This window comes from Eurytemora carolleeae, unplaced genomic scaffold (genome assembly GCF_000591075.1).
Source record: "Eurytemora carolleeae unplaced genomic scaffold, Eaff_2.0 scaffold354, whole genome shotgun sequence".
Lineage (NCBI taxonomy): Eukaryota > Metazoa > Arthropoda > Copepoda > Calanoida > Temoridae > Eurytemora > Eurytemora carolleeae.
The window spans coordinates 143,488-169,798 of NW_019396571.1; the positions used below are offsets into that span (position 1 = coordinate 143,488).

The 26,311-nt window shown below is 31.6% G+C and overlaps 3 protein-coding genes across 5 annotated transcripts in view; 1 reads left to right on the forward strand and 2 right to left on the reverse strand.

Moving 5' to 3' along the window:
* Positions 1–202: 202 nt before the first annotated feature.
* On the forward strand, positions 203–7,489 carry LOC111705670 (uncharacterized). 3 transcript variants are annotated; one of them, XM_023478296.1, is made up of 7 exons: positions 203–296; positions 1,872–1,950; positions 2,032–2,094; positions 3,362–3,439; positions 4,416–4,495; positions 6,303–6,321; positions 7,058–7,482. In XM_023478296.1, exons 1-7 carry the CDS (start codon positions 280–282, stop codon positions 7,130–7,132), a joined length of 411 nt encoding a protein of 136 aa, XP_023334064.1. In that variant the 5' UTR covers positions 203–279; the 3' UTR covers positions 7,133–7,482. The 3 variants fall into 3 exon arrangements, with proteins under 3 accessions (XP_023334064.1, XP_023334065.1, XP_023334063.1); XM_023478295.1 differs by lacking the exons at positions 2,032–2,094; positions 3,362–3,439 and adding exons at positions 3,455–3,517; positions 3,860–3,937 and having other exon boundaries at positions 204–296; positions 7,058–7,478; XM_023478297.1 differs by lacking the exons at positions 2,032–2,094; positions 3,362–3,439 and adding an exon at positions 3,455–3,517 and having other exon boundaries at positions 7,058–7,489.
* A 2,797-nt stretch (positions 7,490–10,286) lies between these two features.
* On the reverse strand, positions 10,287–26,132 carry LOC111705680 (N-alpha-acetyltransferase daf-31). Its single transcript, XM_023478309.1, has 8 exons — positions 26,120–26,132; positions 19,737–19,825; positions 18,385–18,480; positions 18,132–18,169; positions 13,652–13,718; positions 13,442–13,512; positions 12,536–12,623; positions 10,287–10,408 (listed from the first exon to the last, which is right to left on the reverse strand). The coding sequence occupies exons 2-8, from the start codon at positions 19,815–19,817 to the stop codon at positions 10,355–10,357; spliced, it is 495 nt and encodes a 164-aa protein (XP_023334077.1). The 5' UTR covers positions 19,818–19,825; positions 26,120–26,132; the 3' UTR covers positions 10,287–10,354.
* Positions 21,566–26,311, reverse strand: part of LOC111705676 (cysteine protease ATG4B) — a 28,651-nt gene continuing 23,905 nt past the window's right edge. The window contains exon 18 of the mRNA XM_023478305.1: positions 21,566–21,652. Within this exon, the coding sequence (XP_023334073.1) occupies positions 21,575–21,652 (78 nt within the window). The 3' untranslated portion in view covers positions 21,566–21,574. The remainder of the gene's footprint in view (positions 21,653–26,311) is intronic.

Consider the following 26,311-nt stretch of genomic DNA (forward strand, 5'->3'; position numbering starts at 1 on the left):
TCTGCTTAACTATTTTCAGACACTTTTGGTTTCACAGCTTTTTTGCAACATTTAAAAAAAAGGAGTAAGGCATGGCTGCATGTTAGGGTGGGTTACACCTACCCTCACCCATCATGAATAAGGGGCCGAAAAAGGGGTGGAGTTAGTTGCCCCTACAACTGCGTGGTAGAAATTGAGAAAGGGGTCGGGGAGGGGGATAAAAAATGTGTCCAGTGTGTCCCCTTGGTTTGTCCTTGACTATAGATGGATTAGTGTTTAGAGAAAACCAGACAGAGAAACATGTTCCTCAACTTTAGGTAGAACTTAATTTTACACAAATATACATATATATAATACTTACATACATATACAGGGTAACTCACTTACATACATATACAGGGAAACCCACAAAGGATGAGATTTCAGAGACGACTGTACGGAATTTATACTGTCTGTTTTTTATATTTATGATTCCAAGCAACTATATCACCTTTTTTTGATGTAAAATCATTAAATAACCCATTCAAAGACCACATTTAAGGCAGAAGATTAGTTTTTAACTAAAAATTGTTGTATTTGAAGAGTATTAGTCGTATTAGTATTAGTTTCGTTGCTATGTTTACAATTTGTTTGTTTATCTTTTGACTGCATACGGTTGTACTTAGTAAAACAAGAAAATTACAGTATACAAACAGAACTTGTCCGTCTTCACTGTTCATCTTGCGGAGACATTATAGACACATCTTTGCAGTCTTTTACAGTTTTCATAAAATAAACTCTAGCAGACATAACAATATTATGGCTTTTGAAATCAAGTATTACAATGCTAATTTATTACAAAGAGGATATCGAATTCGTCACTAAATTCCCATGTTTATTGGGACACCCTGTACCTAAATAATGTCTTAACGGCTTTTTAGTAAATGTTTAGCATGTATCCTAGTTTCATGCTTCTAATGAATGTCAAAACGTTTTGACATTCATTGGGTCCAACAATTTTTGGGAACTTACACATCTGCCAGCCTGCTAAATGTTAAGTTTGTGCTGTTCTAACTGTTACATGTTTAGTTTTTGCTGTTTGTAACTGTTATATGTTTAGTGTTTGCTGTTCTAATTGTTATATGTTTAGTTTTTGCTGTTCTATTGTTATATGTTTAGTTTTTGCTAATCATAATTGCTAAATGTTTAGTTTTTGCTGTTCTATTGTTATATGTTTAGTTTTTGCTAATCATAATTGTTATATGTTTAGTTTGTGCTGATCTAATTAAGTTATATGTGTAGTTTTTGCTGTTCTATTGTTATATGTTTAGTTTTTGCTGTTCTAATTGTTATATGAATTTAGTTTTTGCTGTTCTAACTGATATATGTTTAGTTTGTGCTTTTTAATTGTTATATATTGGTTTGTGCTGTAACGATCTAGGTCCTGATCAATCTCCCTATACTTGACTCTAACTCTAATAATCAGTCTTTAAGACTCTATCTCTCTAACCAAAACCCTGGCTCTATACGTCCGTTTGAAACAATTATTGATACTATACTAATTTATTGATACAGATAAATATGAGTTGACCGGTCAGGGTCAAACAGAAACATTGATAATAGATAAATGAGCATAGATAATAAAGATAGTATTCTAGTATAGCCCCAAAATTTATTACAGCGCTGTTCTAATTGTTATATGTTTAGTTTTTGCTGATTTAATTGTTTTATGTTTAGTTTTGCTGTTCTAATTGTTATATGTTTAGTTTTTGCTGTTCTAATTGTTATATTTTTAGTTTTTGCTGATCTAATTGTTATATGTTAAGTTTTTGCTGTTCTAATTGTTATATGTTTAATTTCTGTTCTAATTGTTATATGTTTAGTTTTTGCTGTTCTAATTGTTATTTGTTTAGTTTGTGCTGTTTCCTGCTTGCACAGCTGTCCCATCAGACTACAGCTGCTGAATGTGCAGGCTCTAAATATGTGAAAAAGGTGAAACAACAAATTAATTTGTTAAGATTTGTTGATTGATAAACGCTGATTGATTGATAGACTAATTGATTAATTGATTAGTGGACTCTATGGGCATCACCTGGAACTGGTTTAGCAGCCACAATAACTGTGCCGGTAACTCAGGTAAACCTGCATGCTGGAATACACTATTAAAAATCAAATCTACTAATGCCTACACTGTTAAAAACAACCTATACATTTGATTTTAATATCAAACTGTTTAATATTTCAAAACGAACATTGTTGTTTAAAGATACAAAGAAAATGACAGGGAAATCTCGCAATATTTGAATTTTGAACACAATGTTCATAATTGTTACATCTTCACACCATATAATTAATTACATGTTTGTATTTACAGACAAGAAAAAATCTAAAATTAAAATTTCCAATAAATGTTCTTTGTTTCTAAAAAAATTTAAATTTGCTATGTATACATGTGCGAAAACAAGTGTGCAGTACATTTTAAAATTGCAAATATGTAGTAAATTATAAAATTGCAAATGTGTAGTAAATTATAAAATTGCAAATGCGTAGTAAATCATAAAATTGCAAATGTGCAGTACATTTTAAAATTGCAAATATGCAGTACATTTTAAAATTGCAAATATGTAGTAAATTATAAAATTGCAAATGTGCAGTAAATTATAAAATTGCAAATGTGTATTAAATTATAAAATTGCAAATGTGTAGTAAATTATAAAATTGCAAATGTGTAGTAAATTATAAAATTGCAAATGTGTAGTAAATTATAAAATTGCAAATGTGAAGTAAATTATAAAATTGCAAATGAGTAGTAAATTATAAAATAAAATTTGTATTCTCCTTTCAATTTTTTAACATGCTACACTTTGCGTTTTTTTGCATCTAATTGTAGCAAATTCAACATTTTTTTACCAATTCATGGCAAAAATCGAATTCCTGGAAAATATTATAAAATTAGAAAAATAATACTTCAGCTAATGGCAGTGCAGTATCGTTGTCACGTGATATGATACAGACAGAAATAACGTGACCAGTATACTGTACTGCCATTGGCTGAAGTAATGGTGACGTAATACGGACGATATGGACTATATGTAATTATATTATCAATTATATCTATTAAAAATGCCAAATGAAAATAAAAAATTATAATAGGAGCAAACCTGAGATTCTCAGGCTCCTGTGGGATTTCGTCGTTGCGTATTTGTTGAATATGATTCATTTTTCCTTTACAGTCCCTTTAAGTAAAACATAGTATGCAATAAAAACGTAAACAAACAAATTCTGAACGCTATTTCAGACGAATTATAGCTTTCCTAGTAGGCATCACCATACTAAATCAAAAAATTATTTAAGATGACAATATCAAAATCGTCACTAAATTCTCATTTTTCATGTATGTTAGGATGAGGATGGCTGGGTGGTAGAGTTGAATTTTAACAAAAACTTTACAAAGCTACAATTCTTCAATGGATTGACAGAGGTTAAATGAGATTAGTGGACTCTATGGGCATCACCTGGAACTGGTTTAGCAGCCACAATAACTGTGCCGGTCACTCAGGTAAACCTGCATGCTGGTAATTATATTATCAATTATATCTATCTAAAATACAAAATAAAAATAAAAAATTATAATAGGAGCAAACCTGAGATTCTCAGGCTCCTGTGGGATATCGTCGTTTTCAGATTGGTTGCGTATTTGTTGAATATGATTCATTTTTATTTTACAGTCCATTTAAGTAAAACATAGTATGCAATGAAAACGTAAACAAACAAATTCTAAACGCTATTGCAGAAGAATTATAGCTTTCCCAGTAGGCATCACCATACTAAATCAAAAAATCATTTACGAAGACGATATCAAAATCGTCACTGAATTATCATGTTTCATGTTACATTTTAGGATGTAGATGGCTGGGTAGTAGAGTTGAATTTTAACAAAAACTTTACAAAGCTACAATTCTTCAATGGATTGACAGAGGTTAAATGTTTTTTTTTAAATTAAAATTTTGGATTTTTATTTGTAACCTTTTACCTAACTTTGTGTAATAATTATCTTATAAATAAAATCATTATTTCGCTCTAGCAATTCATCATAATTTTACAACAAATTTTAATGAAAAATGGGAATCAAAGTTTTAATTTTAACAGAGCTATTTTGAGTGATGATAAGATCATTCAAAGTCAACCAAAACTAGATAGTGGATGAGAACCCTATTTTCAGTAATTTATATGCTCTAAATTTCGAAATTTAAAAATCGCTTATTTGGCAGTGAAAGTTGGATGGTTGCTAATAAGCGATTTTTAAATGTACCTACCAAACTGATTTTGAAAGAAAAAAGGATATGGCGATATTTACATTTTTTCCAACTGAAATATCAACAGTTTTCGTGAATTTCTAAATATCTTGAACAATCCCTTTAACACGTTAGGTAGCCACCTACAGTTCAACTATATAGGTCTCTGAAGGGTCTGTTTTCCAAGTTAGCAATGAGTCCTGGTCTGGAAGGAAAAAAGCTGGAGACACCATTGCATTTAGGAAACCATCAAAACTTTTATTCCTCATTTGTTAAAGAAACTGTACACGTGAAATTTCCATCGTTCGTCTCTTTAAAGGGACCGTTCACTTATTTGGGTAATTTGAGGGTAAACTAAATAGCCTATTAGCCATTCATTGGCATTAGTCGTACTTTTCGAAAACAACCGTGGCCTTAGAAAAAGCCGATTTATCATTCAGAATTCCAGCGCAAAGTTATGATACCTTTGCATTTAGACTATTTGATGCTTTTTGTCTTAGTCATGATTTTTGAAATTTTCAAATATTAAATCAAATTGTAGTATCTTACAGTTAATTGTAGATATCTTAAATTTTTTCAAAATTATTTTGAATTGTCTGTTTTCAAAATTTAACTTGTTTGATACGTTTTCCCTACTTTCCCGGGAATCCCCCTGGTTTATTGAAGAGTTGAAATCTAGGAACCGGTTTGCCTGAGAGGGAAAGTCGTCTTTGTATACACTTGTTGATTTGTTTAATAATGTTTGAATACGAAAGACGTTAATTTCCTGCTAATTCTAAAATCAAAAGTTTTTATATTTTATTATATAACGGCTGACACATGATGTTAATGAAATATGATAATTTTAGATTTTATAGGGTTGTTTTTACTAAAAAACGTTTAAATAGTGTTTATGCAAAGGTATCATACCTTTCAGCTGGAATTCTATGCGATAAATCGACTTGTTCTCCGGTCATATCTTTGAAAAGTAAGAATGAATAGCTAATAGGCGATAGAACGGTAATCTCTACTCCAAGCTCTAATTCTATTTTCATTGTTTTTTTTTTAAATATTCAGTTCTGACAATTTTTTTTGCAATTTTAAACAAAATTAAACAGTGATTCTTGAATTTTAATTTTATCTTTCATTTAATTTTGAAAGGACCGTATTGCTATTGCACCTTTGTTAAAGAAACGATGCTTGCACTGGGGAAAAAAACCAAACTTTAAAATTAAGAAAATTTGCACAAAGAATACAGATTCGAACGGACATTTTATACACTTTTACAATATCTTTATATTTTGTAATTTTGAACAAAATATTTTTTAAATTGTAGATTCGAAATTTCAGACAAATTATTTTTTCTTCTTTTAAAAATGTTACGATCCAACAAATTTTTTAAGTTTTCCAAATTGTAGAACTTGAATGGCCCCCCTTCAATTAAAATAACATGTCAAATTCCTTATAATCATAGATAAATAACAATACAGATAGAACATTGGAGGCAAGAATGTAATGCAAGGAAAGTCAATTGCAGTTACGTATACTCTGCGTACACATTGAAACCAGTTCTCTCTGGAATTTGTAAACAAGAATAGATGCATCAGTGTTCGTTCAGTATCCGAGGAGGTTAAAAGCATTGGATTTTAATAATTCAAATAATAGGTTCCTATGACCAGAATGTTTCATTATTTATGTGAAAGACATCCGTCTTGTGTTTACATTACCGCCCAGTGACAGTACACTGCAGTACAAAAGATGCGTACACCTCTGAAATAACTTTCCTTAGATTTAGGGGTTTTTACGTTCACAATAACCCTGATACAGAAGGAATCACACGCTGTCTCTCTGTCTTGTAACTTAACGTGGCATGCACAGATAACTCCTTTGGACTTCTGTCTCAGGGTTATTGTGAACGATCAACCCCTCAATCTTAAAAAGACGACATCTAGTGTTCTATCTGTTTTGTTATTAATCTATGCTTTCAATATTCAAGTAAACTTCATTTCTTGTAAACTTGTTTATAAAAGTTAAAATCCTGAAATATAACTATTTGATGGTGGATTATAGTCTTCTAGGAGATTGCAAGGTAAACTTGGTAAAATATTTAAAGTACTCTAGAGTGTCCCAGTAACACGAAAATCAAGAACGACAGTAAAATCGTCTCTGATTGTCAAGAAATTAAAAATGGCTGAATTCTTGGATTTCGTTTTAGCCATAGTGAACTTTTGACAGATCACTTAATTCAACATTGAAACCGTCATATTCAAAGAGTTTCAGGTCGTCTTTACATTCTCATGATTTGTGGGTAGCTCTATATATTCTTCAATAACATGTTTACATTCACCTAGTTATTTATTTTTCTCTCGGCAAAAAACAATCCGATTAAACAAATTGTATGATTTATGAAACTTTCATTGAAAACGGAAGCAATCAGTTTCCTTTCGATAAAAATGTATAGCAAAGTTCTTTTGACTAAAAATGCATTCAAGCAAAACATTCCATTGAAAAATATTTTATTTAATAGATTTCTATTTTATGGAATTAATTATTTATCGATATTTGTAAATGAGAAAATCGGCTGAGTCTATAGTTAACATTTTCCAATAAGTAACATTTCGCCCAGATAACATTTCGCCTTGATAACATTTTGCATAAACACAGTTAATACCTGGATACCATTTTGACTAGATAACATTTTGTTATAAAAACAGGTTGCTTTGATAAAATTTAGTAAATTTATTCAGTCCAAAGTTTGTCTGGTGGTATCCCGGTCGACATGAACCAGGCAAAATGATATTGAGCCCAAAGATCTCCTATTTTAGAATGATAACGCTGAAACTCCAATAGCTCTCACATCAATTCTATTTAATGGTGTTGATCTGTGTACAACTAGCTGAACCACTACACTGTTAAAGTTTATTTATATAGCTGAGTCTAATATTGCCTATATATCGTTAATGTTTAGTCTATTCTTGTCTAAATATCGTTAATGTTTAGTCTAATATTGTCTATATATTTAGTCTAATCTTGTCTAAATATCGTTAATGTTTAGTCTAATCTTGTCTAAATATTGTTAATGTTTAGTCTAATATTGTCTATATATAGTTAATGTTTAGTCTAATCTTGTCAAAATATCGATAATGTTCAGTCTAATCTTGTCTATATATCGTTAATGTTTAGTCTAATATTGTCTATATATCGTTAATGTTTAGTCTAATATTGTCTATATATCGTTAATGTTTAGTCTAATATTGTCTATATATCGTTAATTTTTAGTCTAATCTTGTCAAAATATCGATAATGTTCAGTCTAATCTTGTCTATATATAGTTAATGTTAATAGTCTAATCTTGTATATATATCATTAATGTTTAGTTTAATCTTGTCCTTTACCGTTAATGTTCAGTTGTAAATATGTTTAAATATAAATGAAAAACATTTTGATTTCCATTAATAAATAGATCTATACAATAAAGCTCTTCGCTCATATAATTAGATATGTTAGGCTGGACCGAATTGGCTGCCATTTTTTAGGAAACCCATGGGTACCCTGGACTCGAGTGGTATCATAGGCTAAAGAAATCTGATTTTTTTATTTTATATTTAATTTTTACGGGCACTTCAGCTAGTATTTAATAAAGCTCTTTGCTCATATATATTTGTTTGTATGTATGTTTTGTATTTGTATGTTATAGTGGGCCAAATGGCTGGACCGAATTGGCTGATATTTTTTGGGGGGAACCCTTAGTTACCCTGGGAGTAACATAGGGTTAAAAAAAAATAAGATTGTTTTCTTCAAATCCTATTTCTATTTAATCAAATATTTTTTTTAAATTCGATTTTTTATAAATAAATTCCACGGGCAACGCCGGGCAATTCAATCAATATTCCAAGAAAGAATTCTTAAAGCATTTTTTTGTCTGAATGTTTGCATTACTGTTTGCCACTTAAATGAGGAAATTTAATAACATTTTAAAATATCTTTATAGCTGCAGCGCACGGCCCCTACCCGTGGCGCAGATAAAACGTCGCAGCAGATTTCTATATTTCCTGAGAGGGCCGGGGATGGGGTTTTTTCTCAGAATGAGACCGAGAATGTGATATTTAATCCCCAAAACGTTCGCCACAAACTGTGATATTGTGTTCCCTTTATATCTTTTCGTATATATAGTTAAGACATTTCAAACTGTGTATTATGATACATAAAATAATCCAAGTTAAAAATACCAATTGATCAATTTAAAAATTTAAATCTAATTTCAATTTAATTGGGGAGACATCTTTTTTAAAGATAGGGGAGCATCCGCTAGGTCCGGATGGCTAAGAAGGGCTCGGATGTTGACGAAACGTGGTTCATGGCAACACTGCACCCACTCCCTCGAAGAAAATGTACCTTCTCCCCTCATCCCATATAATAAAACTGACTTTGCAGGTTTTCCAACTAGAAATAAGATTATTCTTAGATGATAGTTAGAAAAGCAATAAAGATTTCAGTTATGATTCTAAATATGTAATATTTGACTATTTCCTATTCCTGGTCTCGGAAATGGTCCATTTTTTATAAAAAAAAAGTACAGGGATACCCACAAAGGATGAGACTTTAATTTTGAAAATTTATAGTTCAAGTTTTTTTATGCAACTTGGATGCATAATGTCCTTCTAATTCATATTTTCAATTTTATTAAATCTTGTGAGATACACAAAACATGAGATTTCAGAGACGACTGTATGGAACTCATACTGGTTTCAGAAAAAACCCTGGAAATAAAAACTTCAGAAACGTTTAAGATTCCTGGGACTTTTTTCTCTAAAATATGGAGGCTGCCAAGTGCCAATAACGTCTTAGAAAATAAGATCACAGGAATTAAATTCCTGTAGAAAATTTATCCGAAGAAAGAAGTCCTAAGTCTCGGGAAAATTAGAGACTTTTTTAACATAAAAAGAACTTTTCCTCTAAGCATTAATTTAGCAAGGGGTGTTGATAAGATCAAGTGCATATTTTTCCATTAAAGTAAACATCCTTTGTAAGTCTCAAAATGGTAGGACTTTATTTCAAGGACTTATTAACGCTAAAATTTAGGATTTTTTTTTAACTTTAGTTTTTAGAGAACCTGGTTTCGTTTTTTGTCGATTCATAAGTAAGCCATTAAATTTATGACAAGACGTAATTAACCTTTCAACTATCCTATTTTAAGAGTTTCAGGTTGTCTTTACAGCCAGTCTAATCATTTGTGAGTAATCCTGTACAAGTGCTTCCAACACCGATAAAGGACGACACCACGATTTTGATTCTCAAATCGAATGATCTTCTTTCATGGATCATTTCAAAAACTTCATTTCTTTTGTTCATGTTAAAGGGACTGTACGCGAAATTTCAAGTTACCGTCCATGCAAAGATGACAATGCTCGATTCACAACGGTACCCATAAAATCTTTATCTAATCAATAATGTGGGATAATTTCCTAGAGAACGATATTGAATAACACGACGTTGCCTAAATTTGAAAAAAAAGTATTTTAAGGCATAAAAATACATTTAAAAAAACAAAGGTAACGCCCGGACGAAAAAAGGTGTGGTCAAAAGAAATAATGATGAGTTGTGACGTCATTTGTGGTGCGGACGAAAAAATGGTGTGGTTTCAAGAAACATTATTTTATCAGGAATAAATTGAATATCAATGTTTAAAATGTTATAAACTGATTATTTCGACTGAGGGAAGTTGAACTCATTTAAATCAATATATATATAAATCATCTATACATGAATATATATATATAAATGTTATTTGGTCTGACAATTGATTTCTTTCGAATTTATCTTTGATGAAATCAACTTGCAGATTTTTGGCCCAGAAGCCATTTAGGAAATTTCAACCAAAAAAATATAATTTCTTACTTATATTTTATTTTTTTAAGGGCACCATTGTGAATCAGACATACCGCTCTTGAAATACAGGTTCACTTCAAAGTACGTTTACAGTCCCTTTAACCAGCCATTTTGATCTTTATTGGATATAATGTCCTGTCAGTATCTAGCTCTATTTGACACAAATTGAAAGAAATGTATATTTTAAAAAATGATGCAGTTAACAGGGCAGACAGCTGCATACTTCAAGGTGTTCAGGCCGCTACAACACCCTTGAAAAAACTGTCAGCGTCGGCGGGAGTAATATCCTAAAATATTTTATTTAAAAAAAATTAAAACTCTACAGCTAAGCATTCATTTCATTTTGACACAGATGAACAAATAAAGTATTTTCTTTTTTTTGCTTAAGCTTGATGAACCATTCAGAGATTAGGACATTTTAAAATTGTTTTTTTGTTTATCGTTATTATTTTGCCGCTTGGATCCAGATCCGGGAGGACAAAATGTTGCGGATATAACGGATCCGGATTGTGAGACACTTTTGTAAGCATAACATTTTATATTTGGCATTAAACCGATATTAGAAATTGAAACCCACATTGCAGTTTTATACTTAGAAGTTCGAGATTACACTTTAATCCTTTCTGGTTAAAATTTAGAAGTAGGATTAAAATATTTCCATTGTATCACAAATACAATGTCTAGCAGAGGTCATTAAAGACAACATAAGTCCTCTTAAGCTTTTGGCTCAGTAACATCTCGCCATATAACATTTCGCCATATAACATTTCGCCATATAACATTTCGTCATATGACAATTAGCCATAAAAATTTCGCCTAAGTAACATTTCGCAGTAACATTTCGCCATATAACAACAACTCGCCTATATATAATTGTTTTTAATTAAATCCCTGAATCAAAAACCAAAAACCCGCAAATACAGTAATTCCAACAATGTCGGTAGTACTGCAGGCATCTACGACTCAACAGGAGAAACCATCTTTGGTTGACATAAACAACTTCTCCTACAGTGCGTCAACCCAGTACTGGTGCTGTGCTTGATGCAAGCGTGGAGCTAATCTGACAACAAGAAAGAGAACAAGGAACCTTGCAGGAGAAAACCTGCTATTACACAATCATGGTGACAAGTAGATAAGAAAGGAGGCCCAAATTACTGAAAAAGATGTTTTATCTAAATATGCTGAAGTTCATGGAGCAACCCCTGCTGCTGTTGGACCCCTGTACTGGGGCCATCAAAATGGTTCTATGGAGGAAAAGACAGACATTGGACCCAAGACCCAAGATTCCATTAGACCATGCAGAATTCAAGTCGACTGCTGTCCCTGACAAGTTCTCCCAAAAAGGAGATGGGGGGGGGGGGACCTTATACTATTTAGGGACTGGACTGATGACGACCAAACCTGCAGTCAATGATGATTGCCTCAGTGGTTTTAGAGCTGATATTCTTTGCAACCATCCAGTCTGGGTCTGTGATGGCACCTTCAAATCAACACTAGACCACTTTTAACAGGTAAAATCAAACTTTTGGTTTTTATAGTTTTGTTATGAATTAAAACTTGCTCAAAAGGTGAATATACTTCTGTTCAAGGTTTACATTATCTTGGCAAAACCTGAGTCTGCAGGGAGTGCAGGTATCCCATGTGTGTATGCTCTCCTTCCCAACAAGGAAATGGTGACCTATCTGAAGTTATTCTCCATCATCAAGGAGCATGTAGAAGATTGCAGCAAGCTTTCTAAATTTATTTCTGACTTTGAAAAGGCTGTATTAGGAGCTGTGTATTGGTGTTACCAGACATTGATCAGAGGGGGCTGCAGGTTTCATTTAACTCTGCAGTTTGGAAGACGTTTGGTGATAAAGGGCTTCAAAGTCTTTTTTTTACCGGAATCCAAGTTTCCAGGAAGTATTCTACATGCTCTTAGGACTGTCCTACGTTCCTGTAGGCAAAGTCAAAACTTTCTACTAAACTACTAATAAACTACTACTAAACTACTACTAAACTACTACTAAACTACTACTAAACTACTAATAAACTACTACTAAACTACTAATAAACTACTACTAAACTACTTCTTTCTAATAAATAGAATTTATTAGCTTGTTTTTGGTTTTTATTTTGCTAGCTGTTATATAGGCGAGTTGTTGTTATATGTCAACATTTTATAAGGCGAAATGTTACTTAGACAAGTTGTTATATGGCGAAATGTTACTTAAGCGAGTTTTTATATGGCGAAATGTTAAATGGCGAGATGTTACTAAGCTCCCATGTCATGAAACAATTGTTCCGATTGCTATTAATATATTTTTCTTCATTGAAAGTAAACATGTGAAATAAAATTCGATTTTAACTTATTTGGATTTTAAAGAAAAATTGTCCTTTTATGCTTACTACCTATCATATTCGTAAATGCGTACCTCTTGTTTAGCCCACTGTACTAGATCCCTTTTCATTGCGTACGCATCCTCTCCATCTGCGTAATATTTAGGCTCAATCTCGTAAATCCTAAAAATTCATCAAATTGTTTTAGTGTTATTCCTAAAATAACCTTCCAATAAATCAAATTCTGTTACGAATTTCGACTTATTGGATTTATTTCAATTCTACAACAATGCATACATTGAACAATTTAGCAATATTATAATATTGAACCAAAATTAAATCTGATCATATATTAATTAATTTTCACAATTTATAATATTTACAATATTCTATATTGTCTTTGTACATAACTTTGTAGTATCACAGTTAAGACATTTTAAATCGTAAACTACAAGTTTCCGGATTTCCAAAATGTGGTCAATCATTTTTTTACCTTCAAATTTGACGGAGATATTAGAAAATTTGTTTAGATTCCAGTTTTTTACAACTCAATAAAATTGTTCTAATGTTATAAATATCCGTCAATTTTTAAGATACAAAGAAGGTAGACCTTATTTTGGAAAGCTCAATAGACTTGTAATGAATTCTGTATTTATCTATGTTCGTTTATCTATCTTATCATGTTTCATGTTGACCCTTAATGACCAGTACGGTCAGTTTAAATTCACCTGTATATAAATAAATTCAGTTCAATAGTATTCGTTGATTTATACAGACGTATATAGAGCCTAGAGTTTGACTGAGAATAGAGAGCCTTGAGTTTTGGCTAGAGATAGAAATAAGTGTGTTCTTTATTAGACTTTGAGTATAGTAATCGCGTCTAGATTTGTTACAGACTTTCAATCTTTTTTTTAAGAACTTTATGTCATTTATCAATTATCGGAAAACAAATTCTTTTGTTTATTGGGACACCCTGTAAATAAATAAAAAATGATACTTACTGAAACTTTAAAGCTTGTGTATAGAGATTTAATGCTGCTCTATTACTCACTCTCACATGCAGAGATACATACTAAACCAGAAAATAGATTACCATAGTTAAAATTAAAATTTAATCTTTTTACATTTTTCATGTAAAGATTGAAATTAATTATTTAATTAAATTTTTCTCAAAGATAACGTTTAATAAAATAAATTTCCACAAATTATACCTTGGCATTAAATGCTTCCACCATTGCAGCAGCTGTTTGGTCCATTAACTTTTGTGCCAAACCCAATCTAAACATAATTTATAATATACCAAACCCAATCTAAACATAATTTATAATATACCAAACCCGACCAGAACTTTTTTTATTTTATACCAAACCCAACTAGAACAGTTTATTTGACAGCAAACCCAACCTGGACATTGTATACTTTATACCAAACCCAACCTAAACTATGTTTATTTTATACCAAACCCAACCTAAACTATTTTTATTTCATACCAAACCGAACATGAACATAGTATATTTTATACCAAACCCAACCTGAAAATAGTTTTTTTTTATACCAAACCCAAGCTGAAAATAGTTTTTTTTTATACCAAACCCAACCTGAAAATAGTTTTTTTTTTATACAAAACCCAACCTGAAAATAGTTTTTTTATACCAAACACAACCTAAACTTAGTTTATTTTATACCAAACCCAACCTAAACTATGTTTATTTTATACCAAATCCAACATGAACATACCTTATATTATACCAAACCTAACCTGAAAATAATTTATTTTTTACAAACCCAACCTGAACATAATTCATTTTATACCAACCTAATCTTACACTATCTCTTTTAATCAAATATCACAAATGTGAACTCAGTTCTAACCAGTCCTACCTAGTCCTACCCAGTTCTACCCAGTTGTAACAAGTTCTATTCAGTTCTAACCAGTTCTATCCAGTTCTACCCAGTTGTTACAAGTTCTATCCAGTTCTATCCAGTTCTATCCAGTTCTACCCAGTTCTACCCAGTTCTACCCAGTTCTACCCAGTTCTACCCAGTTCTACCCAGTTCTACCCAGTTCTACCCAGTTCTACCCAGTTCTATCCGGTTTTAACCAGTTCTAACCAGTTCTAACCAGTTCTAACCGGTTCTAACCAGTTCTATCTAGTTCTATCCAGTTTTATCTAGTTCTAAATAGTTCTAACCAGCGCCCAATGCCCAAATAATAATTTTCTGCTACTGTATTTTTGTGAGTAAGAAGATGGGTTGATGTAAAATACTGAACTGCTGCATCCACAAATCCAAAATAAACAAAAAAATTATCTTGAATCTAAAAAGCTTTCTTTTCTTACTTTATAAGCAACTTTCCACAAGAAATTTTTGACACTAGGGAAACATGAAAAAAGATTTTGACCAAAAAAAAAGAGTTTTTGTAGTAGAAACCCTTACATGAAACATGATTTTTAAGGACATATTTAATATTATACCCCTCATGTTAACATGTTTTCAGGGACCAAACCCTAATAGATTCTTCACTATGAGTGAGATGGGTAAAAATATCACCTTCATAATAAAAATTCAAGCCGCAACTGTCCCAAAAATTGACATTATTCAAGTTGGGTTTCAAATGCTGACACCAATTCCAACATTGGTTTACAGAAGCTGACTGGAATATTCCTCTCTGAGTCTGAGAAGAGGATAAAATTAGGGTTCTGTTAACTGTCTAAACTATGTGGATAAATGCTCCCCATGGATCAGTTTTATCTTGAGAAACAAAGCATCATCTAACCTTCTCCCGCCCCCACCCCCTATCCCCCTCTGTTTAAAGGTTTAGCAGAATATAAAATACAAAATAAAACTTTTCTCATAATCACAAGCATGTATGCTGAACTTCAAAGATGTTTGAATATTCCAAAATGGGGAAAAGGATTCAAATAAATGACCCCCCCCCTTACCCCCCATTTTAAATATAATTGAGAGGAAGGGGATAATTAAGCAATAAAGAAAGGTAAAATAAGAGAGAAAAAATTCAAAATTTTTCTATAAAATGTCAAAAATGAAAAAAGACAGTGTTTAACATTATATTTTCAGCAACAGCATTTTTCAAAACAAATGAATATTAAGACAATATGAGAAAAACCTACACCCCTGCTATAACATATAAAAACTAATGCTCCATTAAACTTTTAAAAACTTTTCTTCTGGCACTAACAACCCCCATCTAACAATATATCCTTTGATTTATTATTCTAATTTTGGTTTTAAGATTATAGAAATATTTGGTTCAAAGTTTCTAGAAATATTTAGGTTTTATAAAATATTAGGCTTAATAATTTTTGAAATGTTTGGTTTAATAATTCTAGAAATATTTAGGTTTAATAATTCTAGAAATATTTGGTTTAATAGTTCTTGAAACATTTGGGTTAATAATTATAGAAATATTTGGTTTAATAATTCTAGAAATAGTTGGTTTAATAATTCTAGAAATATTTTGGTTTAATAATTCTAAAAATATTTGGTTCAATAATTCTAGAAATATTTGGTTTAATAATTCTAGAAATAATTGGTTTAATAATTCTAGAAATATGTGGTTTAATAATTATAGAAATATTCAATAGTTCAATATGTAAAGTTTGTCTGTCTGTCTTTTAGTCCGATCATAACTCATGAACCCTTTGACACATGATTGTTCTAAGCTTGGCTTAGAGAGATTCTAATCGTAATTTACGACCAATTGCGGGTAAACGGCGGGAGTAACATGAGTAACCTGAGCAACGCTGGGGTCCCAAGCTAGTTAAAATTATTTGTGTTTACAAAGAGGACAAAAAACAATATTATTCGAGAAATTCCTAGAAATATCTAAGATATTATGACTTTACGTCACCTGCTACAAGTATTTGACTATTTTAACAACCAGGTGCAAATTATTAATTTTATACAAATAATTTACAGTTTCAAATTCTTCTGCACAACAAATATATAATTCCTAGTGTAGATATTTTCGGGACCATACACAGTACACACCATGAAGAGTATGGTCTAATTCTTTGCAGATTACCTTTGCAAGAACATTTCGTCTAAACCTTTGCAGATTACCTTTGCAAGAACATTTCGTCTAAACCTTTGCAGATAACCTTTGCAAGAACATTTCGTCTAAACCTTTGCAAGAACATTTTGTCTAAACCTTTGCAGATTACCTTTGCAAGAACATTTCGTCTAAACCTTTGCAGCTTACCTTTGCAAGAACATATCGTCTAGACCTTTGCAGCTTACCTTTGCAAGAACATTTCGTCTAAACCTTTGCAGTTTACCTTTGCAAGAACATTTTGTCTAAACCTTTGCAGCTTACCTTTGCAAGAACATTTCGTCTAAACCTTTGCAGATTACCTTTGCAAGAAAATTTTGTCTAAACCTTTGCAGCTTACCTTTGCAAGAACATTTTGTCTAAACCTTTGCAGATTACCTTTGCAAGAACATTTTGTCTAAACCTTTGCAGCTTACCTTTGCAAGAACATTTTGTCTAAACCTTTGCAGATTAACTTTGCAAGAACATTTTTTCTAAACCTTTGCAGCTTACCTTTGCAAGAACATTTTGTCTAAACCTTTGCAAGAACATTTTGTCTAAACCTTTGCAGTTTACCTTTGCAAGAACATATCGTCTAAACCTTTGCAGTTTACCTTTGCAAGAACATTTTGTCTAAACCTTTGCAGTTTACCTTTACAAGAACATATCGTCTAAACCTTTGCAGTTTACCTTTGCAAGAACATTTCCTCTAAACCTTTGCAGTTTACCTTTGCAAGAACATTTCGTCTAAACCTTTGCAGTTTACCTTTGCAAGAACATTTTGTCTAAACCTTTGCAGTTTACCTTTGCAAGAACATTTCGTCTAAACCTTTGCAGTTTACCTTTGCAAGAACATTTCCTCTAAACCTTTGCAGATTACCTTTGCAAGAACATTTTGTCTAAACCTTTGCAGTTTACCTTTGCAAGAACATTTCCTCTAAACCTTTGCAGATTACCTTTGCAAGAACATATCGTCTAAACCTTTGCAGTTTACCTTTGCAAGAAAATTTCCTCTAAACCTTTGCAGATTAGCTTTGCAAGAACATTTCGTCTAAACCTTTGCAGTTTACCTTTGCAAGAACATTTCCTCTAAACCTTTGCAGATTACCCTTGCAAGAACATATCGTCTAAACCTTTGCAGATTACCTTTGTAAGAACATTTCCTCTAAACCTTTGCAGTTTACCTTTGCAAGAACATATCGTCTAAACCTTTGCAGTTTACCTTTGCAAGAACATTTCCTCTAAACCTTTGCAGATTACCTTTGCAAGAACATATCGTCTAAACCTTTGCAGATTACCTTTGTAAGAACATTTCCTCTAAACCTTTGCACATTACCTTTGCAAGAACATATCGTCTAAACCTTTGCAGTTTACCTTTGCAAGAACATTTCCTCTAAACCTTTGCAGATTACCTTTGCAAGAACATTTCCTCTAAACCTTTGCTGATTACCTTTGCAAGAACATTTTGTCTAAACCTTTGCAGATTACCTTTGCAAGAACATATCGTCTAAACCTTTGCAGCTTACCTTTGCAAGAACATATCGTCTAGACCTTTGCAGCTTACCTTTGCAAGAATATTTCGTCTAAACCTTTGCAGATTACCTTTGCAAGAACATTTTGTCTAAACCTTTGCAGCTTACCTTTGCAAGAACATATCGTCTAAACCTTTGCAGATTACCTTTGCAAGAACATATCGTCTAAACCTTTGCAGATTACCTTTGCAAGAACATTTTGTCTAAACCTTTGCTGATTACCTTTGCAAGAACATTTTGTCTAAACCTATGCAGCTTACCTTTGCAAGAACATTTCGTCTAAACCTTTGCAAAAACATTTTGTCTAAACCTTTGCTGATTACCTTTGCAAGAACATTTTGTCTAAACCTTTGCAGCTTACCTTTGCAAGAACATATCCAACAATTTTTCCTTTCTCATCTTCTGCTACATAGGAGAGCTGGGGCCAGCTTAGTCCATGGTACATGTAGTACTTCATCTAAATTAGGATTTAATAGTTTGGGTTCAGAAGTTTAAATTTAAACAGCTTAGGAAATCTGTGAGAACACTTGATAAAAATCCACGACATGAGTTTCAATTGTAATATATTTGAAGGGACTGTAAGCATAAGTGACTAACCATGTACATTCACCAAACCCTAATCAGCACTGTTTTAAGCACGACTATAAGCTACTTTAAGTTGTGTTATAAAATAAATGTCCGACCTACTATTGCTATTGAATATTTTGACAACTGTTAATGTTTCCCACAGGTTTGCTCTCAAATGTAGTAATTTGAGTAAATGTTATCTCACATTAGCTAATAGTAGAAAGGAATTCATTTGGATTACTTAATTTGTATAACATTATGACATAACAAAATAAAGGCAAACAAATATACATAATATTGTTAAAAAAAACTGGAAAGCTAAGCCTAACCAAAAAAAACAATATGAACATAAGTGAAAATATCAAGAGTTCCGACGACGTTAGTTCAAGTTACAAAACACCATATTAGATTACTAGAAAATATATCTCAAGTGCAGATTTTCAACATAGGACCGATAATGAAATATTTACATAAGAGTTCAGTTGTACAGGGTGTACAGTCAGGCAAAGTCTGATTTTACTTCATAATTTTTCGGTTAAATATATGTATACTACAATTTAAAAGATAAAGTGATAATATGAATCTCGTCTGTGATAAACCAGTGCAAATTTCCGGAGTTTCCACTTCTCTTGCAGGGTGAATTGTAAAGATGGCAATGCCCGATTTTTGATGCTACCCTTAAAAATCTTGTCTTTGATATATCTATGAAAAGATAAAACTTTCTGCGTATCAATATCAAATTCGTAAAAGTTTCTGACGTCCTTGAGAACCGAGGTATGGACCATTGGAGTTGATCTTAAGCTCTCGTATATCAGTTAGATTTCCGCCTACTGCGGACAGATGCACGTTTTAACATAAGCCAATTTTATTAGTGTTCGAAAATTCAAACTGACTTTAATAATTGTGGTTCATCACAACCTGGGGCAATGATTGTACATAAATTGCACCAAGGCCGAATTAAAAGAATTTAAGAAACGGTTTGAATTTAAGCCGCGGCTCAAATTTTGTTGGTTTAACTTAAATTTGTATTAAATTTTTCAAGATTTAAGCCGGCGCTCAATTGAAACCGGTTTTTGGGGGATTTTAGACGTGGCTTAAATTCATTAAATTCGGACACAGGGTACATACACTGAACAACGAATATACCTGATAGTTCTCTGGTAAGCAGAGAAGATTACAATGTTGCATATTTATCAAATCCTCGGTTTTTGCACATCTGATATTCATCTTGTCTTCTGCAAATATGTATAAGGAATATCTACAGATTAAATGAAAATAGAAAATCTTTTACAAGTTATTTTGACATGATTTCATTACATTTGTACTGCAGACACACTACACAAAATAAAATAAGTTACATTAAATACATTAAATCTACAGACTGCAGAGATAGAACATCGTTTATAATTTATCCCTAAAAATACTAATTTTTCTTAGTAACCCATCATCGATTGAGGTTCATATCCAGCGCACATGGTAGGAATGACAAAAAATACAATATATTTATCGATTAGAAACAACATTTTCTGTACAATCTCAGTGATCTGTGTATTAAACTTGCTTCCAGAGTTTTAATTAAATTAAGAATACAAGTTTGCGAATTATATCAAATACAAAATGGAATATTCTGGAAGATTTTGACAAATATTAAAACATTTAAAAATCTGTTTTTCATACATTTAAACAAGATTAAAGAAAAACAAAATTTAAAATAGAATAAATTGAATTTCATGACATCTCAATTTTGAGATATAAGAACATAAAATGTTAAAGCACAAAAATAAACATAATGTTACAATAAAGTTACAATTTTCCAAACCAAAATTTCAAGGAGGGTTATTCATATTTGAATAAAATTCCTTTAAGAGACTGTTAACGTAATTTCAAGAGAATCTTTTATTTGACGAGTTACATGTCAGATTCACAACAGTCAATTAAAACCTTCGACTAAACATAATTGGTAATTTTCAGATGAAAGTTCTTAAGATTATTATTTTTTACTCCGATAAGGTTGTAAAATGTTGTAATAGGTTTTAAAGGGTTTTAAAATATTTTTAAAGGTTGTAAAAGGTTGTAAAGGGTTGTAAAAGGTTGTTAAGAGTTGTAAAGGGTTGTAAATGGTTTTAAAGGGTTGTAAAGGGTTGTAAATGGTCTTAAAGGGTTGTAAAGGCTTTTAAAGGGTTGTAAAGGGTTGTAAAGGGTTGTAAAGGTTGTAAAAGGTAGAAATCAAACATAATCCTCTTTAAAAGGGGGTCACTTAAATTTGTCTCTTTGACGGCATTTCTCATCTATCAACATAATCTTCAGGGGGGGGGGGAAGGCTTAAAGGGCACTGAATTCAATCCTGTCCTAGAGTAATACTTAACGTTTTCTACAGCTTCAGGTATAAAGAGATAAAGAAAAAAGGCTGATTTATGAGACAATAAATTCGGATGAGAAAATATTTAAGTTACAGTGGATCTAAGACTTTTAGCAGGGGTGTATAGTTTCTTTAAAAATCATTTCCCTCCCCTTTGAAAGTTAGTTTCCCCCCTAAAAAGTTAGGTATGTTGGCTCAGGGCGCAAACAAAATTTGTAATGGTTTTAATCGCTAAATTGGGCGAACAAAAAATGACTTAGGGGATTATAATACAATTTTTGGATTAAAAGGATTAAAAAAGGACGAAAAACTTGCTTATTGATGTATATTTTTTTTTAACCCCAGATTGTTTAAAATCATTTCCGGAGGGGCGGAGGATGTTAAAGGGGGAATGCAATTTTTAAATTACACTAGTCACACTAAAATATTTCAAACCGCTTCTTATAAGTAATTATTGTCAATTCGAAGACGAGTGGGGGGTTGCTATGATGCGAAAATTATAAATTTTGTTAGATTCTCTATTAACACTAAAATATTTTAAACCGATTCTTATAAGTAATTATTGTCAATTTGAAGTGGTGGTGGTGCAAAAATTATAAATTTTGTTAGAATCTAATTTAAATTCTCAAATAATTTCAAATTCCTCCTCACTATCGTACTTCCGGTCGATTCGTTCATAATCACTTCCGGTACTCTCGTCAGGCTGAAAAAAATAAATAGATATTAAGATAAAAATATATAATTTTACAGTAACACCCATAAAACTGTGGACTAGGATAACGACTGATGAACTAGAATATTAAGATTTTAAATAGTCCAATGAACATGCAATTCAGCAATTGTGTAGTTTACCCATTTTAATCACTAAATTAAATTTTATGCTACAGGTAAAGTATTAGCTTTGCCATAATATCAAATAAATACAATTGCGTTAATGTCGTCTTCATATTCCAGTTTGATGGGTATTACTGTATAATATATTAAGCATAATCATCAGAGCACTTAATACCAGTCCCAGATTTACTAATTCCTTTATCTTTACAATCGAATGGTGTAAACCTTTGATATTTAAATTTTAGATTATTTGATCTAAATGAATTTATGATTTAAATATCTAATTTAATATCAAAAAAGACGTATTTTCAACAAAAATCTGGTCAATTTTCTTGATTTAATTTTAAATATCTCATCATTAGGCTATTCTAAAACTTTCCAAGACATACAACCACAAAGCTTGGTCTAAAAGTTAACTGCTCCAATAATGTTTGACTTCGGAAATCCACTAAAACGTATTTAAATTATGCAAATTCATGTTTTTGTTCTATCTGTTCCTATAGAATATCATTATTTCACAATGCCAACTTCATTTGGAGACTAGAGTTCCAGACTCTCAAATTCTCCCTTTTCCCAAGATCAGTGAACATTTATCATCTTTCAACATCCATTTCTTAAGTCGAACTTTGTTACAGTACTACTTTATCATTCTGTATGAGAAGTTTCTTTGTCCACAATGTACATTGTACAAGGTTGCCTTCTACTTTATATCTTTATATTTCTTTATTCAAGTTGCAACAGTAAAAAGTAGGATTAGGATTTAATAACAATACACTAGGACTCCTAGAATAATAATATCTTACAGGGTGTCCTAAGAAAAGTGACAACTGAAACTTTTAAGATAGGTTTTGATCTAGAAAATAATTTTCAACATTTATTTTTTTAACATAATGTCCCTAGTCCTGGTATTTTCAACATGTGGTCTGTTTTTTTATTTCAAAATTATCGAGGACATGACGAATTTCATTCAGAAGTGAACATTTTTTTTTTTTACAAAATTGAAATGTTTTCACTATTCAAGCTGTCTCTCAAGAGTTAACTGTCATGTTCAGTGAGACATCAAAGGTCGAATTTAAAGAATTTGAGCCGCAGCTCAAATTTGAGTTGCAATTTAAACATTGTCATTATTGTTCATTCATTCTGATCGGACGACAGATAAGCCGTTTTAAAAAAATTAAATTCCATGATACACCTTTTTTAGAATTTAATGTGCTAAGATCTAAATTAAAATCTACATCAGTTGAAGTACAAAATTCCCCAAAAACACAAAAAAAGTATGAATAAGTATTGATTCACCGTTATTTGGCCTTATTTAATTTTCGATTTTTTTAAAAATTGGTTTTTGAATCAGAATTGTATTTCAAAGAAAATAAGGAATAACGAACTTTTAGATAACTGTTTGAAACCTTTTTATTGCAAATTATTTTTAAGTCTTATATCAGGAACTCGCATGGGCTGTTGGTTTAATTGTAATTAATGGTCCGACTTATATCTAAATTTGGCTTGTCTGTCTGTCTGTTTGTTTGTTTGTTTGTTTGTTTGTANAAAAATCAAAATTTCAAATATTTGTCTCCATCAAAATTCGATCGTCATTAAATTTTTAAAAATTTTGAAAATCCGCGAAATTTTTTGTGAAAATCCGCGAATTATTTTTGTTTTGTTTTACGATGTACACAAAGAGAACATTTTTACAATTAATTTAGAAGATGGGCGCGAAGCGCCCTCTAAGGCTAGAAAGAAGGGCGCGAAGCGCCTTGAATTTCTAGTTTATATATATTTGATGGTATAAACATATTGTTTCATGGGTTCTGCAATTTTCAGGATCATTTATATTTTATAAATAAATAAATAGGATAGATCTATGTTAGTATGCAGAATATACATCATCTACCCCTGGGATTAGAATCCCAGGGTTTTAGTACAGGAAATTCTACTGCTAGTAGGATACAGAATACTAATACAACAAAATAAAGATATAGAACAGAGCGTCCCATATCAAATTGCATTTTCCACTAAATTTTTTTACCCGCAAATAGTACAGTATTCTCCAATGTTCTGCATCAGATTGTAATATTTAGCACTTTAAATGTTATCTATGTATCTCATTCCATTTTACCTCCAACTTCAATTAAGATTTTTAGGTAATTATTCCCATAATTGCACAACTTAGTAAGATAAGAATTTAAGGTACCCGCTCATCCGGCCTTGAGGAAATTGATCCAAGGGATTTCTAACCTAAAATTGTTACAGATCTTAAAATATGTTAGGTATGCGTAGTAAGAATAGGGTAAGACATATCCAATCTTTACTACAAGTCGATTTAAATCTGTAAAAACGTGTGGGGAGTTATAACTTTTTTCTTAAAAACTACCCGATAATCAGGTGGGATACCCTTCAGCTCAGTTCCATAGCCCCGTATTCAACAAGATTCAAGATTCTGGATTCAATTATAAACCCTTGGGCTGCGCCCTCGGGTTTATCATTGAATCCTTTTGGGGTTTAAATTTCCATTGATTTTAATTTGTCTCGAGAGTAAATGATACATAATGTTGTCATTACAAAACAATTTAAAAATTGGAATCAAGAGCTATAATGGGAAAAGTTAGCATTTTACTGATAAAATAACAATTAGAAATTTTTTCACATGCAAACTTGAGTTGAAAAATTAAATTTTCCTATAACTTAAAAGTTCACTTGAAGGGAAAGACCGGCTAAACATGGTTGTTGAGCTGAAAGTGCAGTATTGTAAAGAAAAACTCTCTAATTAATTAATACCAATAAGAAATTTTTACAGTGTACAATTTTTAAATAAGAGCCTGAAGTTGTTTGTAATATTTCACCAATAAGAATTTTCTACTTTTTGAAAAAAGTATGTAAAAATATATTTTGAAACATCACAAATTCTTAAAATATCATCAGTATCTGTGTGGAGGGAACGAGGGTGCAGCTGCCCCCACCCCCCTTTGGCTGTGTGGCTCTGTGACTGGGGTCTACTAAACCTTCACTTGGGATTGAATGAAGGAGTAAAATGCCCCTGGGAAAAAATCCATTACAAGTTTAGGTATTTTTTAGAGAAGATATAAAAAGTTTTGTGCGCAAAATTTAAATTTTTCAGCAAAAACATACATTACATCCTAGAAAACTTTTGAAAACTTTTAACATGGAAAACTTAGAGAAGCATAATTATGAAACTCACGAAAGGATTTAACTTTCAGAATAATAAGAATTTATTTAATCCTGAGATTTTGTTACTCAAAATAAAAACCAAATCTGTTTTTTTCCTTTATTTGTACACAAGCTTATCTTTAGAGAGAGAAGGATGTTATTTTACTTTCTGTCCCAAATGACAGTGTACAGGGCCCCCCCCGGAGGGGGGGGGGGCACCCATATAAAAATACTTTATAATCGCACTTTTCCCCGTGACTAAAAAGTTTCATTTAAAAAGCTTTAATCATTACTGCCTTCAGTGTAAATATTTCATTGAAGCTTACACCACAGTATTAAGAAGAAGTGTCTGATCAGTCCACTTAAGAAAATTACATAAATAATTTATTAACACTTGTGGTATGGAAGTGTGTATTTGATCGTTTAGTTTACATAGTTAAAAAAGTTATCAATATTTTTTCAAAAAAGGTTTTTTTATGGGCGGGGCACAATATTGCCAAGGTGGGGGCGCAAACATTGTCCCCCCCCCCCCNAATCTATGAAGAAAAACATTTTGAATGAAGAAATGTCCAGGAACTGAAAACTCGTAAGTCCAAGTCAATTTCATAATTGCAACCAGTACCATGAACCTTTCTTTTTCTGGTGTTAAAACTAGGTTTAGGTTGTTGGTTTCCATGCCAACGTCACGTCCATTAGCTCTTTTTGTTTGTCTGACAATGACTCATAAACCCTTGAACGTAATGCCTCCAGTTTTATTAGTAAAACTTGGTATTATCATGGGAATGTTTTTAACTTAGCTAGAAATTTGAGTGGGGTTATTGTTCCCGTGTTCATTGGGCCCTTAAAAAATCACTAAACAACCTTGGTTACAACTAAAAGTTTGTGCCATTTAGTAGTGTTGGCTTTTTTGGACATAAATAAATAAACAAAAAAACAAGCCATATATACAAATAGATGTTTGTAGATTACACATTTCGAAAAATGTATAGGCGCAGAATTGATTCTGGGTAATTATACGGCTAAGTCTATCAAACCTTGTATATCCTTTACTAAAAAGTATAGGAAAGTCCGGTAGATTGAAACATTGAGGGTTTAATAACATTAACTCTAACCATTAACTCTTCAGGCTTGTATAAATATAAAAAGATTCTCGTTTTCTTTGAAGTATTACCTCTTTAGAAGATCACAACAACCAAGGTTATAAAGCCAAGAAAATTAATTACAGTTGCGTATACTCTGCGTACATGTGGAATTTGTAAATAAGAATAGATGCAACAGTGTTCGTTTAGAATCCGAAGAGGTTAAAAGCATTAAATTTTGATAATTTTGATATTTCACATAATAGTTTCCTTGACCAGAATAT